This window comes from Medicago sativa, chromosome 3 (genome assembly GCF_051527215.1).
Source record: "Medicago sativa cultivar Bolivia chromosome 3, Bolivia_mono, whole genome shotgun sequence".
Lineage (NCBI taxonomy): Eukaryota > Viridiplantae > Streptophyta > Magnoliopsida > Fabales > Fabaceae > Medicago > Medicago sativa.
In genome coordinates, this window is record NC_140751.1 from 96,443,778 (window position 1) to 96,460,051 (window position 16,274).

Genomic DNA, 16,274 nt, shown 5'->3' on the forward strand with positions numbered 1-16,274 from the left:
TTATGATTGATGGACTAGAACTACTTGAATTTTGTACAAATGAAGACCCAATTAAGTGGAGTAAATGGGTGAATGAGTGATTTAGTTTTGTGCCAATACCGATTTTGAGTTAAGATCATCTCCATTTATAAAAATAAATTGAGAATGTCATTTAAAAGAGATGCGCATGTAAAAAGGTTGTGAGTTTTACCATTGAGTGGATCCCACTATCATTAATTATTTTATTTTTATGTGTTTTTGTCTCTCCAAATGGAACAAATTGGGAAAGACATGTAAATGAAGAGGATCTTAACTCCATTGAGTGGATCCCACCATCATTAATTATTTTTTTACTTTTTATCCAAATGGAACAAATGGAGAAAGATATGGAGAGGATCTTAACTCCTAGAGTGATTTGGGTTGGACGATTAATTTTGATTAATGTAGATCAATCATATTGTACCATTAGTTAATTTGTGTCTATTGTGCTAGCCTTTTTTAAACAAATTTTAAATTAAATAATTTTTAAAAAAAATATTAAGAATCATTTTTATAGAAATAAATCCAGTCAAATGTGTATGTAAGAAGTCTATTAAGGTTCCCGATACTTGTGTTGTGGAGTCCACCTTAGATGCAAATTAATCTTTCCGGATTTAGCATCATCCAAAATAAATGTTTCGTCATATTCCCCTTCCAATATGACCTTGGTTAGTGTCATGATCACTTTTCCCATTTTTTCCTACAAAAGAAAAAGGAAAACAAAACACTCAATTTCATCCGATTCATGAAAATACCATGTAAAACCAAGATGAATATGATAAAGTGGTCACTTGAGGAGAGGGGGAGATAACATAACGAATATCTTAATCAAACACGCATACAAGAAAAAAGTTATGTGCACAACAACATTTAAATAAAAATACTTCAAGTAGACAAGTTTAAGAGGTGTTACCTTTCCAAAGGTGTCATGATCCCATAGTTCAACAATTAGCATGTCGTGTAATCCATCCTCCACAACGAAGTCAAATGTTTGATTCCATACTGGATTTAGAGTTTCATTTACAACCTGAGAATACATTAATTATTGTTTAATCTATTGAAATTATATATAATTCAACATTCGCACAAATTATCAATATATAATTGTTTGACTTGTAAATTAGAACAAAACATGTTAAAATATCTTTATAACTATTGTACTTTTGATACTATTTCAAATTTAAAATCTATTTAATCATTTGTTATTATCCTGTAATTGATCAAATTAAACTTATTTAAAAACTAAAATATTGCAAAGGTGTAACCCCAATAACATCATAATAAGTCTTACTCGGGTCTTTTGTTTCTTTTCTGATTTTTTCAATGCAAGGACAACAAATGGGTCAGCCTTGCCCATAAAATCTACTATTGGTAAGTCTTCAGCTGAAATTACAGTGACCGATAGAACTCCTCTTACAATCACGTTGCTTTTCCTCCGTGATGATGATATTGAGTTATCTTCCTCCTCTCCATCACTAGCTCCATTCTTCAGGGTCTTCTCAAACGTGGTTAGTGAGTAATCACGGACAAAAGGGCTCTTAAAAGTGTTCTCAACTCCATATGGGCAATACAATAGCTCCAAGTGCACCTATGTTGGTTGATAACAAGATGGAACAAAGCTCAATAAGTATTATAAACTAATATAATTTAAGTTTCTACAAACAAAATATTAGAATGCCGTGAGAAGACAAAGAACATTAAGCAGACAAACTCTTCACAAACTATGCGAATGTAACAAAAATTATAAGAAATTAATATATTACTTACCTCACCCCTATATTTGTTATCTTTGTGGATCTCTAAATCTTTAACCAATTTCAACCATACATCCTTAACTTTACCAGGTTCAAGTTCCTTTAGGGAAACTTGGGCACAACCAATAAGCTCAGCTGCTTGAATGCCTTCATCATCAAAGATTCTTATGGTCAAGTGTTGTGTTGATTCGTCTTCAATAATGAATTCAAAGTGCTCATTCCATATTGGGTTCAACTGGTTGTTCTGAGCATGACCAATAATTATATTATGATTTGCAACCACACACAATGATAAAGAAACAAATAAATAAATAATAAATAGGGACTTACAATTATTTTACTGGTTTTGGTTTTGTCACGGAGTGGGCGTACAAATACCATAGCAAAAGGATCAGATTTCCCAATTATATCTTTATTTGATAAGTTCTTTGCCTGCACTAGTTTTACATCTAGTGTTCCAACGGGTTTCAATTCTAGGTTACTGTGAGATGAAGAAACAATCACATGTTCTCTATTAAAAATAATAAAATTAAAATGCTATCAAGTAAACATAAGGATATGCTTTGTAAATGTGATGAGAGAAGACAATTTGGCCAAAAAAATAATATTCAATGATGTTAATTTATAATTCCAAAATAAAATGCAATACGATCAACACATGCCAACAACCAAGATAACAATCAACTCTCTGAGAAAATTGAAGATTCATCAATATGAATTTGTGATTAAAGCCCAAACTAATAATAATAATAATAATAATAATAATAATAATAATAATAATAATAATAATAATAATAATAATAATAATAATAATAATAATAATAATAATAATAATAATTAATTACATAAATTTTAAATCACAAGTCTCTCTATAATACCTTTCACTAGTGATAACACTTGAGGTTAATTCCAACCACGAAGATGGGTAAGTTAAAGGTCAACTTAGATTCAAGCCCAACCATAAAGAAAATTGGGAAATGCTAAAAATATTAATTGTTGATTCCAAAGAAAAAATTGTACTTAATAGAACTTTTTTTTTGAAGAATACTTAATAGAACTTTTAACTTGAAAGTTTTAAAATTTATATTAACTATTATATTAAAGTTAATACAGTGGTTATCATTGGACCACATCCCCAATCAAACTTTTAAGGTTCCTACAACATAACTTAGCAAGAAAGAAAATAATATCGTATTGCTTTTCGGAAGTAAGAATGAAATTTTTTATACCTATAATCTCCTGGTATAATTGGTATGACTTTACGTACTGGCCAAGTTATAGAGTCTTCGATGGCATCTCGAATTGTTTCCTGAATAAATAATATTAGTTTGTTACTTAAGTACAATGTTGTATGAGTTGAAAATAAATTGACAATAACATCCATACGAGAAACTTATGTACTTATCTATGATTCAAACGACAATGTACAAAAACCTTACGCTCTTTTTTGAGTATCCTCTAACAATATTTATGATCTTCATAAGATTAGGGAAAAGGAAGCAGAGAAGCACCCTATAAAACCTTGGATATGTAATTAGTATTTTCAATGGTAAAAAATAGCATACAACAATAAAATTTGTGAAACCATAAAACTTATCTACGCATAATCATTATTCTATTACACAACTATGGAATTTTGTCTACATGCAAAGATTATGTCTGTTTTTCCCATTTTATATTTTAACATATCCATGTATATAAAATTTCCAAATGCATCATGAAATCCTTTCAGTTTAACGCTTGTACCAGATTAGTCCTTTTAGTTTTTTTTTTAATTGATCTTTCATGCAGTTAAAGTGAACAAGTTAGTTCGTTAATATTTTATTTTTGCAACAAGCTGATCCTTTTTTCCTCTAACTTTGTTGAAAAGTGCTTAAGTGACCATTTAACATTGAGGTGGAAGGTCTAAAAACCGTTTATAACACCAAACATAATTATCTAGATACATTTTCTTCATGTTGTTTCCCAATTCAATCATAATCACATGAATATTCCATTAGCAACATTATAAATCAAATAGTTGATCGATTTTGTTTTAAACTAAGACAGGATAATACATCTATGAAGTATGAACAATAGTTTTGAAAGCGGTGAATTTGGACCAACCAACTTAACAATTCACATAAACATTTTTTAATTGAGTTTGATGGTAAGAGGGACAATGGTGCATGATTTTTATGACTTAAAGGACTAGACGCATACTTTTCCTGACATAAAGAACTAATTTGAAATTATAAAAACTGAATGGACTAATCTAATAGAAATATTGAACTTAAAGGACCTCATAATACATTTGACCAAATAAAATCAAAGGAATAACAAAATTGTCTTTCAAAATAATTTTCTTGTACCTCAATAGCTTCAGATACCCCTGGTAAGGTTGAAATATCACCACCAACAACCTTAAGAGTAAAATCCAAAGCTTTCTGTTCGTAGAACAAATAAAAACAAAAGTCGAAGTAGTTAATTTTTTTAACTATGCAATTTTTTAAACACATTCTCATTGACATTATATTATAACTAGCCAACTGGAATCTTCTGCATTATGTGCGACCATTCATCGAAGTTAGTTTTATTTTGTTACTAGACATCAAAGAGTAGAGCTATCATGAAATAACATCAAATATTTTTTTGTTTATTCAACATGTTGAAACACTTATTAGACAAATAACTTAAAATATTTTCTTTTCTAATATGAGGATAAATTACAAGACAATATAAATCACCTTTTTTCTTAGAGAAAAACATACGGCTCCAAAAGCAGGGAATTCAGCTACAAGAGGTTTGAAGATCAACCTGAAAACCCCAGTGAATCCAATATTTTTTACCTATATAAACAAGTTACAATGAAATAGAAATAATAGAATGGTAAAGGTTGTTAAAATTTAAAATTGAGGGTTAAATAATTTTTTGGTCCCTATAAATATTTCAATTTTCATTTTTAATCCCTCTAAATTTTCAGCAAGTTTTGGTCCCCATATATATGTTTTTCGTTACGGTTTTTAGTCATTGCTTTTAAGGAAACTCATATATATATATATATATATATATATATATATATATTAAAACTTTGAATTATTTTTTGCAATTATGTTTAGTACATTATAGAAATAAACCCACTTGGGTTGGTCTGGTGGTATTGGCTTGGGTCTTGGGAGTGTGCTCCTCTGCAAGGTCTCAGGTTCGATTCTCTCCGGTGCCAATTTAGGTGGGCTATTTAGCTTCTTCAAAAAAAACATTATAGAAATATTTTTTTCAAATATATAAATTTGTCTAATAAGGAATAAATAAAATATAAATTTTAATTTTTTAACGCTTTAACATTTATATTTAGTTCATATTTTGTTAAAAAATTCTAAATTTTGTGAAAGAGATTGATATGATACTCTATAAAAAAATTAATTTAAAAATATGGAGGGTGGACATGAGTTTACTTAAAAATAGAGACCAAAAGTTGTGACAAAAAATATTTAAGGACCAAAACTTGCTAATTTTTTTTTATGAACTAAAAATGAAATTTGAAATATTTATAGGGTCCAAAAATTATTTAACCTCAAAATTAATGCTTTGAGTCATCCATCAAGTATTTGTGAGTTACCTGCACAGGTAGTACAATACCAACTTTGGTTTTAATGGCAAGAACAATATCCGGGTTACCATCCCACTGCATGTCAAACTCCATTGTCACTCCATTGGGCCCACTATCCTCTTCAATAATTGAAATTCCTATACATTTTGAGCAACATATATAGATCAATTAAAAACCTTCAAGTTCACTTTGTTCACCTAGGTTATGACTAACGTGAATCCTAGTTTGCGAGGATTACGAGAAATCTAGAGCATAAGCACAAGCAAAATCATCCATTTTTTGTAATGAATTTTGCATAAACCAATGACAATCACAACGAGTATCACATGAAATTATCAATCAAATAGACATAATGTTTTATACTCATAATTAGTCATATCACAAAAGACAAGACTCAAATTTCACAAATCTAACCTGTAAATTGTGGAGCTACACTACCGAGTGTAAAGGTTGAAAATGTGAGAGAAGACAAAACCACTGGCCTATACTGTTCAAGAATTGGTTCGACATTGCTTTTTACCAATTCTGTCGCTGCCTACATATATTTTCATATTGCAATATATTGTATTAGAAAAAACACTATATCCATAGCCTCACACAATAAAATATATATACCCAAACTTGATAAAAAAAAAAAAAAAAAACTAAAGTAAATTACCTCATTGACAAATGGCCAAATCTTTTCTAAATGGCTATTAAGCCAATTTAACTGTATTATGAAACATATTAATATTAGAATCTATAACAAAATTTATTTTGGAGGTTCTACAAGTAAAAAGTTTCAACATAAAAGGAGAAAACTGAACTAAACTTTTGTCTTTGAGTAAATACCACCCATGACGGATAAAAATTTGGAGGTAGAAGTTTTCTCGAATCCTCCACTGTCATCCTCGCAAACTTTGCTATTGTCTTTGCCTATAATAGATTCATAAAAACCACACCCCGAACACGTAAGTTAATAAAATTATAACAAGAAGTATCATAGAAAATGGTTCATATTATTACTATGAAATGAAATAGAGGAAGGAGTTAAAATCAATTAAATTATATGTAAGTTTTAGAAGATATACCAAATCTGTGCGACGCTTGGATCGAGTACTTTCTTGACGAGCGAAAGCGACAACCAATATGATACCAATCATAATACCAATGATCATGCCGCTGATGAATCCCATTTTTACAGAAAAATTAATTGATATATGGAAAATCCTAGAAGATGATCACAAAACGTAAATTTGTTCCTTCTTTATTATTATCATTGTTTAGCTCAATCATGGTTTTCACACCATGTTTGTTGGAATACACAAACTTTCATTGGTCACTCAAATGGAGAGAGAGGGGGGGAGAGAGATTGTTGTTGAGTTAGTTACATTGTACATAGAAGATGTGTCCACACGAGTAATTACTCAAGAGAAAACCACATGTTTACATGTGTTTATTGATTTCTTTAATTACTATTTTATAAAAATAATATTATTATTATAAATATTGAATAATGCAAACATTCATAAACCAAATGTAGTTGCTGGAATGGGGTACTCCTAAGTATTATCATAAAGAAATTAATATGTTTTTCTTTTCCTGGTTCATAACTTTACCTTCGTAAATTTATCTATTTTATGTACAACCAAATAACTCATGTTTTATTACAAATTATAACAATCTTTCAAAAAAATATTACAAAATAGAACAAAGAGAGTGAGGTTCATATCCGCACCCAATATTTTTTTATTTAAAATTAAATTGAAAGAAACATAAAAATATTATCAATGATATAAAAAGATAATTTATATGCATTGATGGTGTAAATTTTGTAGACAAACATCTAATTAAAATCGTATCATTGTGCAACTTTCACATATTAATTCTTAAAATACATTTACAAAAATTTAAATGGAGTGATGTGATTCGATGTCATGCCTTTTCATTTAGAGGGAGGCCAATTTATGTATGGAGAAATTCTAATATGGTCACAGGACCAAATAAATAGTGTTTGGTCACACACACATAAAGAGGTATTTTTTTAATAATAATGAGGAAATTGATAAAAGAAATGATTGAATATTTTGAGGAGAATCTTTTTATGTGTGTGTGTCCAACCATTGTTGATTTGGTCTTGTGACCATGCAAGAATACCTCGTATGTATGACTCAAATCTCTTTTTATGCAGGAAGACCATTTTTTTTAGAGTGATATTTTGACATCCATTTGATGACAACTTTGTTGACAACCTTATTTTTCTCACTTCTTATTGGTCAAAAACAATGGAGAGAGAAAAAGGAAGAGAGAGGATAACAACATCATGTGAGTATGAGAGAGAAAGTTGTCCAAAAGTTGTCAAAAAGTGGTTGTCAAAATATCATTTCTCTTTTTTTTATTCGTTTAGAGGTAAGACATTTCTTGTATGACTCATATCCTTTTTTATATATGGAGAGAATTTATTGTTCAGTTTGTGCCCCTTCATTTAAAGGGATCACATTTCTTGTAGGGCTCGGATCCCTTTTAATATGTTGGGGGAGCTTTTCTTGTTTGGATACATATCACTTTGAAATATGGGGGCCATGTTAAAAACAATTATACTTGCAAGAGGTGAGGCTTTTCTTATTTTTTATTATTTGATTATCATACAAAAATTCAAAGAAAAAGAGGTGAGACTTTATATCTTAGCTTTTGGCCTTATTACAAAATGTGTTTTACTATAATCTGAGTAAAAGTTCTCCGCTTAAATTATCCAGCATCTAGGCTCCTGATATGAGCTATACGGGCCTTTCCTTTTCGAGTATAACTTGCTAGTTTGTGATGGACTAGTTATCCTTTTCAAAACCATATCATTATTTTGCATCCTTCTCAGCATTAACTTTGAGTTGTATTTTTTGGAAGCTTTAAGCTTTGTGGCATACTTCTTGATGTTAGCCGCATCTCTTACTTCCTCCAGAAGTTGTAGATTATCTAACAAAATGAGGTTGTTATCATCCTCGGAGACATGCTCTCTGCTCCATGTGGGAACATCAATTTCGACGACAATCATCGCATCAGCTCCAAATACCAATTTGTTGGTAGTCTCTGGTGGAGTGGTAAGACCAGAAAACTTGATGTAACTCCTCCGCCTATAAGCATGCGGCAATCAGGGCTCTATTTACATACTAATTAAAGATCCTAACATCCACCACCATAGGATTGTCCTTATGAGGGACGATCCCTTCTTGATATTTGATTGAGAAGGTGATATCAATGATTAAATTCAAACACCGAAAAGATGTATGTACCTGATTAACCTGCAGGCGTACCTTCTTAGAGTAGAGCTAGACTCTTCACCACTAGCAAAACCCCTAGCGATGGTGTTGAAAGCATGTCTCACCGAAGTTTCTATGACCTCAATTTGCTCTTCACCATCTCTACGTATTTGCACTTGTCGAGGAAACTCATTGCTTGCCATTTGAATCATCGCCATCCTTTCTCCACGTTTGCCACTAGATGTGGATTGTATCATCTGTTCTCAAATGATGAGAAATTAGTGGGAAGATTCTTTCTCTTCCCACATACGGTGCCAAATGTTCCTTCTAGATGACACACCTAGTGTTCCGGCCTTTCTTTATTAACAAGTATGGAAACAAAATATATGAGTGTGTTTTATTAAAGAAGCTAAAAGTAATAATTAAGAAAAAAAATAATCACATGGATTGCCGTTGCCGTTTATAGAGATACCAAGACATTGAATTTCTTCCTTATTCCGTGCAAAACTTCCCTGTTTTGGGCGGGAAATCAAGTTAATACCTTTTTCGTTTTTGATCATGATCCTCACGCGGTTAAGAAAGTCATTTCAATTACATTCACAGGGTCAAAATAGTCATTAGAGCTTACACTCGTTCAAATATTGACGGTGCCTCCATATCCAATGATATCGGTAACAAAAAAGTTTCTAAACAGAAAGATATGATAACATCTATATCTCCATCACTATAACATAGCTCGCATTCACTTCATCTCTCTCTTTCTCTTTCTCTCTCCACATAGAAAATTCAAAAAGAAGATAGAAAATGGATATTCATCATCATCGACATTTTTTTTCTGCAATTTTGTTAATCCTCTTTCTAGCTTCATTCACCGTTGTTTTTATACTGCTTCCTTCGAATTTGATGAGCTTCATCAACAAATTTGAGTCCTCATTTTCAGCTTCACTTCATCACTTACGAACGAAGGTTTCTAGCGAGAACGATTACCTCCTTGCCGTTGAATTCGCCGATCGTCATTCAAACGGCACTGTAACGGTAATTTCTCTACATTCAATTTCAATTATCGATTTAATTTAATTTAATCTGTTTATATTCTTCAATCACTGATTATGCATTTGTGAGTTTATGAATTGATTTTAAGAATAAGTGATTAATCCAGCATGATTATGTTGTTGTTATTGTTAGTTACCGAAGGAAGTGAAGAAGGTGAAGAGCAGAGAAAAGAAGCGAGAAGAAGGACTCGCAAGAGCGAGAAGTTCAATGCGAAAAGCTGCATTAGGAAATCGTAAAAGCAATCTCACTCCATCGTCAACACCGTACAACAACGACGGTTACATTCCCACTGGAGCTGTTTATCACAACTCGCGCTTATTTTATCAGTATATATCATCCTCTTTTCATCTTTTTTTCTCGTCTTCATTAATTTCTTCTTAGTTCCTTCAAAAATGAATTTCTTCTTAGTAACAATAATAATAATAATCTACACAATTAATATATTCATATAAACGAAACTGAAAAAACCAACAAATCAATTATAGTTGAACATTTTTATTTATGAATTAGATATTGAACAATTTAAATACATACACATACATATTAAAACTGAAATTTAGAATAACATATTATTATGAAATTAAAACAAACAACTTAAATCAGACACCCCAGACACTCCACTTCTCCACAATTAAATTGTGTTAGCTCTAGCCACTAGACTACTTGACCAAAAAAAAAAAACAAACAAACAACTTAAATCAAAACATTTGTTATATAATATTCGTTCAAAAACTTGAATATATTTGACCAAAATACATTTGACTTTTTTGGTTAATTTTGGTTCAAATACATTGATTTTTGGTGTGAACTCAATTAATTATACGTTTTTTATTTATGGTTAAGATTTAAGAGGTTGCTACAAGAAGAATGAACACGAGGAAGTATTAAATGAGATTTTGCTCTGTTAAAATTTTGATTCATTTTTACATTTAGTACATTTGTAATTGTTGAATCGAAGTTGGATTGTTTAGACTTAAATATAAATTTTAACCTTTTTAAAAATAGAAAATACACAATTTAAAATTTGAGTCGTGTCGATCTCAATTCAACTAATACACATACACTTAATTCATGAATACGTCAAAATTGGAGAATAGAAAAACGTGGTCCAAAGAAGTATAGTAGTACACTCGTATTTTTCTGCTATTAATATGGGAAATAATATCAACATCAAAGCGTGGAAAGCTTATTCAGAGCTTTGCTTATAAGTCACAGTTACTATCACACTTTGATGAGATATAATTTTCTTTTTCTTGCAATATACGATAGCCAAACTAGGGGTGGGCTTCCTTGGGGTGACTGAGTGGGATAGCATTCATTTGCATGCTTTCAGAGTTCTACATAGTACATACTCATTGTAATGATAAAAACTTGCGCGGAAAAATATGCTATGCACTACTTTATCGTGATCATTAGTAGTAGAGTATTGTGTTACCCCAAAAAGTATGTTGAATTCTTGACATTAATTTGTCCACATCGAATCCCTACTATTGACAATTATGGAGTAATTAGCAATTAAGTTTACGGCTGTATTAGGCATATGCATGATGGCGTGTGATCTGATTACACCCACTAATTTCAGCAAAGAAACATTCCATGCCTTTTAATTTTAGGGAAATGCTAACCAGTGCCCCCGGGGCACTGGTTAAGGAAGCAAATATAATACTCCCTCCGGTCCTTTTTACAAGAAATAAATTGGTCAACTAAAATTGATGTATTTGGTTTATAATATAGGCCACATACATTAACTTTTGTTGACCCATTTGTTTCTTATAAAAAGGACCGGAGGTAGTAATATTTACATTGAAAATTGTGTAATCAATGCATTAAAAGCTTAAAAAGTGTTTTTTCTAACTTATAATTTCTTCTTTTGGCTTCCTTAACCAGTGTCCCGGGGGCACTAGTTAACATGACCCTTAATTTTATGCATGAATTTGTTTGTTGGTTATATTACTCTTCAGAGCAAGAGGAATTTTAATTCCTTACGTACGCTTTCATTTGCCACATGCACTTCATGTAGAAAATAATATGTATATATATCTCTCAAAGTTTAACTTGTTGTATAACTTAATGCTATCATAAGTATAATCAAAGAAGAAATGACTGTCCACGTGAACTATGTATGAGTTGTTTATAACTTTCTAAAAAATTTATGATTTAGGAATAACTTATAAAACAAGTTAAAAATATATACACATCTTGTTTTATACTCCATCTTGAGTTGTTTCCAACTTTCTATAATTACATATGTAATAATTATTGTGTGTGGACACACATTTGTTCATATGACACTAAAAAGAATAAAAGTAGGAAAACAAATAATTAAACATGTATTAAATGTGTATTTTTTTGCGTGGCTAAACGAAGAGTTATGTATTCACGTAAGATCTTACATACACATCTGGAAAATAATTTATATTTAATCTTTTTTTTTAAAGTATGCAAGTGTTTATAAAATGGAACGGGCTTGAGTAGAATGTGTGTTTTCTTTTATGTAGTACATTATGAAATCATTTACTGTTGAATTTAAGAGCCACGTTGGAAGAATATATGTGAATGTTAAGCACCCGAGCCTTCACGCACTATAATATTACGATGTCACAAGTCTATATGAGTTCTCAATTGCTATACTCGAATTCTTGACGTAGGACCACATGTTCCATCATTCTGCTAGAAAATTTCAGTTTTCTTGGAAAAAGGAGTATGCAACAGTTAATCCATTTCTTATATTGCTAATTACAGCGCTCATTCTTACTATTACAGGAGCTACTTGGAGATGGAGAAGATATTCAAGGTGTATGTATACCCAGATGGGGACCTACCTATTGTTCATGATGGCCCGTGTAAGGACATATACTCCATCGAAGGAAGGTTCCTCCATGAAATGGAACATGGGGTTTGGAAGTTTAGAACCAGTGATCCCAATGCAGCTCATGTTTACTTTCTACCATTCAGTGTGACATGGATGGTCAAATACCTCTATACACCATCCTCTTACGACGTCACTCCTTTAACGCAGTTTGTCTCTGATTATGTGAGAGTGGTATCAATGAGGTACCCCTTCTGGAACAGAACTCATGGTGCTGACCACTTCATGCTTGCTTGCCATGATTGGGTAATTTGTTCAATTCCCTTTTCCACACTTCACATTTATTGTTCCATCCATTTTATGAATAGTTTCACTTTTTGTTAATGACACACAATTGATGCCAACTTTACCCACATTTTAGTTTTCCCAGTTATTAGGGATTTGGCCAATCTATAGTTTTTGTATGTTCCAACATTTTGTTAGTACAGTAAAAAAATTAATAGTTGATATTGTAACATTTGTTATGCATATACATTTAATATCAATTATTGATTTATTTATCAAACTTTTATATTATTTACTTGACCTAAAGTGGTCCCAATGTGAATTTCAAGCCTTTTGTTTCCTTTAAATATATGCAGGGTCCACATGCATCAAAGGGCAATCCTTTCCTCTACAATACTTCCATTCGTGTCTTGTGCAATGCCAACACTTCTGAAGGTTTCAATCCTCTAAAGGATGTATCTTTACCAGAAATTCATCTCTATGGAGGTGAAGTATCTCCTAAACTCCTTTCACTTCCACCTGACAACGCCCCGCGCCGGTATCTTGCCTTCTTTGCCGGTGGTATGCATGGCCCAATTCGCCCAATTCTTCTCCAACACTGGAAAAACAGAGACAAAGATATTATTGTCAATGAGTATCTCCCTAAAGGCATAGACTACTATTCCATAATGCTAAGCTCCAAGTTCTGTCTTTGTCCAAGTGGTTTTGAAGTGGCTAGCCCAAGAATTGTGGAATCAATTTATGCAGAATGTGTACCTGTGATTCTATCAAATTATTATGTGTTGCCCTTCAGTGATGTGCTGCAATGGGAGGCATTTTCAGTGCAGGTGGATGTTTCAGATATTCCTGGGTTGAAAGAGATTCTTAGTGCTATTCCAGAGAGTGAGTATAAGAAGCTCAAGCAAGGAGTAAGGGCTGTGAGGAGACATTTTACTCTGAATCAGCCGGCTAAAAGATTTGATGTTTTTCACATGATTTTGCACTCAATATGGCTAAGAAGATTGAATATAAAACTTGAATAGTTAATCTGTACTAAATATAATAGAGTATACTATACACTAGTATAGTGATTTTTTTTATTTGTAACTTTGGCTTCCAATAGGAATAGGTGAACTCAAATATTGGTAACAATTAGTGACAGAAAGGGGGCTAAAGATCCAAAGAACTAAGGCCTTATGCACCCTTGTTCATCCAGAGTAACATGTCATTGGGAAAACTTTTTCTTTTTGTTGGTACAATTTCATAGGAAGTTAGTCTCACTGAATATTATGCAATAGACATTTTTTTTTTTTCTGTTAAAAAGAAAGCAAAATTGCACCAAGGACTTGTATCTTGATTTTCATGTTCATGCAGTCATGTATCTCTGTCTCAAGTTAGTCTTGGTACATTTCAAAATGTTTACCCCGTTTGACCTGCCTTCATTCTCTGTCAACTTATGTTACAGATTTGCATATATGAAAATCAAAAGATCTATTACAAAGAAATGAAAAATATAACACCACTCATCGTCACTATAATACCCCGTTGAGAAATTTTAAATAATCATGTTTTTTAATGATAAATGTTAATATGTTTATTGTTAGGAAAATTCTATGGTGAAGTCATGAGAATGACTTTTCTGGTGAAGTTAACCTTAATTTTAGACATTTTTGTCTCCTTTTTCTCATCACATCTCTAGCTTTCTATTCTTTCTACAACTTTGAGATCTTATAAAGATGGAACTCATTAAGCAAATGGAATGTTAATCCAAGAATAGTACATGGAACCCTCATCTTTAATCTGTGATAAAATTTAGGGTGAAAATACAGTTCACTTAACACATGAAAGCAACAAAAACTTTTTGACAGCAAGAATAAGTGCAACTGAGACTAAAAGCTATCTTTCATTCCAACCAGCAACAACAAGATCTCAAGCTTCCCAACCTCTAAGGACAGTAGCCCTTGCCACATGGTTAACTCCCAAACTGAAGGCTCCCATTCGAAGATCACATTCATGAGTTTTGCACACGTTTTTCACATGGCATCAAAGTTATGGTAGCTGACATGGCATCAAAGTTATACTATTGGCTAAACAAAATAACTTTTTCCAAAAAAGTCAGTTTTCTGACTGCACCATAGAAGTGCCCTTGTTGTTATTTTAGTATTTTCTTTCTAATGTACCTTTAACTCCTTTAGATTTTGTTTGTGAGTTTGGAGGGGAAAGGAGTAAAGGGCTTTAAAAAAAGGAAGGAGCAAATGGAAAAAAATAAAAGACTTTGGAAAAAGAGGGCTTTGGGGGTTTATTTTTCTTCACAATACTAAATCTTGCTCATTTATGGGAACTCAAAAATTGTATTGGAAAGATTTTTATATGAATTCTTCAAATTCAACCAATATTGTTATAATATTTGTAAAATAAAAAATATATTAATCATAAACATTAATTTATCATTCTTTAAAAAAAAAAGACTTTCAAAAAATGTGAAAAGAGCCAAGATTTTTTCATTGTTTCATATAATTTCCACCCCAAAACCCTCCCCTCCAAACTTCCAAACAAAGTTTTAATTTCTTAGCTCAACCAAGTGACTATCTAACCCCCATAAATAATCATGTTAATATAGATTTTATCGTAATCTATTAGGGATTTTTTTGACAACATTAATGGATAAGGGATTGTAACTGTTAATTGATATCATTTGGTGTAAATTTTTCTTTTGAATGATCAAGTAAGACTTTCGCAATAGAAATAAATGAAAACTGAGATTTTGTGCAACATTATTGAGGTATTTAAATATAAATAATTAATTTGACACAAAATCGGACTATAATATAATACATGAGAAAAGATAAAAGATTGTGTTGGTAAAATAAAACTAAGAAAATGGACCCTTTATGTATTTGGCTAAAAATAAATTAGCATTTTCACTTCATTAAAATCTCTTGATAAGAAGAGGCCATTCCTTTACCTTGTGTTTGGTTTGAGAGAAAGAGGGAAGAGAGGGTGGATTTCTTTTGTTTGGTATAGGAGAGTAGGGAAGAGAGACGTTGAGGAGATGAATTTTTAACTTTTTGCTTTCTCTTCAAAGAAAATAATTCTTGAATGCACACAAGAATTTAAACACTTTATTTGGTCACACACGTAAAAAATACACATGATATAATCATTTGAAAACTAATAATTATTAATTTTTTTTTTAATTTGTTTCTTTTTATGCACGTGTGACCAAATAAAATGTTCAAATCCTTGTGTACAAGTAACCCCAAAAAAAATCCTTGCGTACACCCAAGAGTTACTCGTTAAAATGTGGTAAGAAATTGGGGAGTGATAGTAGCTGTGTTCTTTAATTCCAATAATACCCTTTTCTTTATCAGCATTTCCTCTATGTTGCTTGCTTGCTTCTTCCCCTTGGTCGTGCGTGGCCTATGGAGCTTCAACAATACTGGATTGATAGGAGAGCTGATGTGGATGAGAAATAAATGGATAACCATTCACATTTACTCCTGAAAGTATATATATATTTTTTTTTTATTTTTTTTTTTTGAAAACTCGGTATC

At 31.5% G+C, this 16,274-nt stretch overlaps 2 protein-coding genes across 2 annotated transcripts; one reads left to right on the forward strand and one right to left on the reverse strand.

Annotated features, from left to right (window-relative positions):
- Positions 1-411: 411 nt before the first annotated feature.
- LOC146942443 (synaptotagmin-5-like) lies at positions 412-6,671 on the reverse strand. Its single transcript, XM_085756413.1, has 13 exons — positions 6,432-6,671; positions 6,163-6,276; positions 6,020-6,070; positions 5,776-5,896; positions 5,371-5,498; positions 4,499-4,600; positions 4,124-4,198; positions 3,002-3,081; positions 2,103-2,253; positions 1,786-2,016; positions 1,310-1,606; positions 932-1,045; positions 412-718 (listed from the first exon to the last, which is right to left on the reverse strand). Exons 1-13 carry the CDS (start codon positions 6,534-6,536, stop codon positions 572-574), a joined length of 1,716 nt encoding a protein of 571 aa, XP_085612539.1. The 5' UTR covers positions 6,537-6,671; the 3' UTR covers positions 412-571.
- A 2,605-nt stretch (positions 6,672-9,276) lies between these two features.
- On the forward strand, positions 9,277-14,313 carry LOC146942444 (putative glycosyltransferase At5g25310). Its single transcript, XM_085756415.1, has 4 exons — positions 9,277-9,629; positions 9,780-9,973; positions 12,411-12,762; positions 13,098-14,313. Exons 1-4 carry the CDS (start codon positions 9,399-9,401, stop codon positions 13,761-13,763), a joined length of 1,443 nt encoding a protein of 480 aa, XP_085612541.1. The 5' UTR covers positions 9,277-9,398; the 3' UTR covers positions 13,764-14,313.
- The last annotated feature ends 1,961 nt before the right edge of the window (positions 14,314-16,274 follow it).

Excerpts from the sequence above, each read along its gene's own strand:
- LOC146942443 (XM_085756413.1), bottom strand. The coding sequence starts at position 6,536 with ATGGGATTCATCAGCGGCATGATCATTGGTATTATGATTGGTATCATA. Across the intron at positions 6,277-6,431 it reads CCAAGCGTCGCACAGATTTG|GCAAAGACAATAGCAAAGTT; the intron begins GTATATCTTCTA and ends AATCTATTATAG. Across the intron at positions 5,499-5,775 it reads TGTAGCTCCACAATTTACAG|GAATTTCAATTATTGAAGAG; the intron begins GTTAGATTTGTG and ends CAAAATGTATAG.
- LOC146942444 (XM_085756415.1), top strand. The coding sequence starts at position 9,399 with ATGGATATTCATCATCATCGACATTTTTTTTCTGCAATTTTGTTAATC. Across the intron at positions 9,974-12,410 it reads AACTCGCGCTTATTTTATCA|GAGCTACTTGGAGATGGAGA; the intron begins GTATATATCATC and ends TTACTATTACAG. Across the intron at positions 12,763-13,097 it reads TGCTTGCTTGCCATGATTGG|GGTCCACATGCATCAAAGGG; the intron begins GTAATTTGTTCA and ends AAATATATGCAG.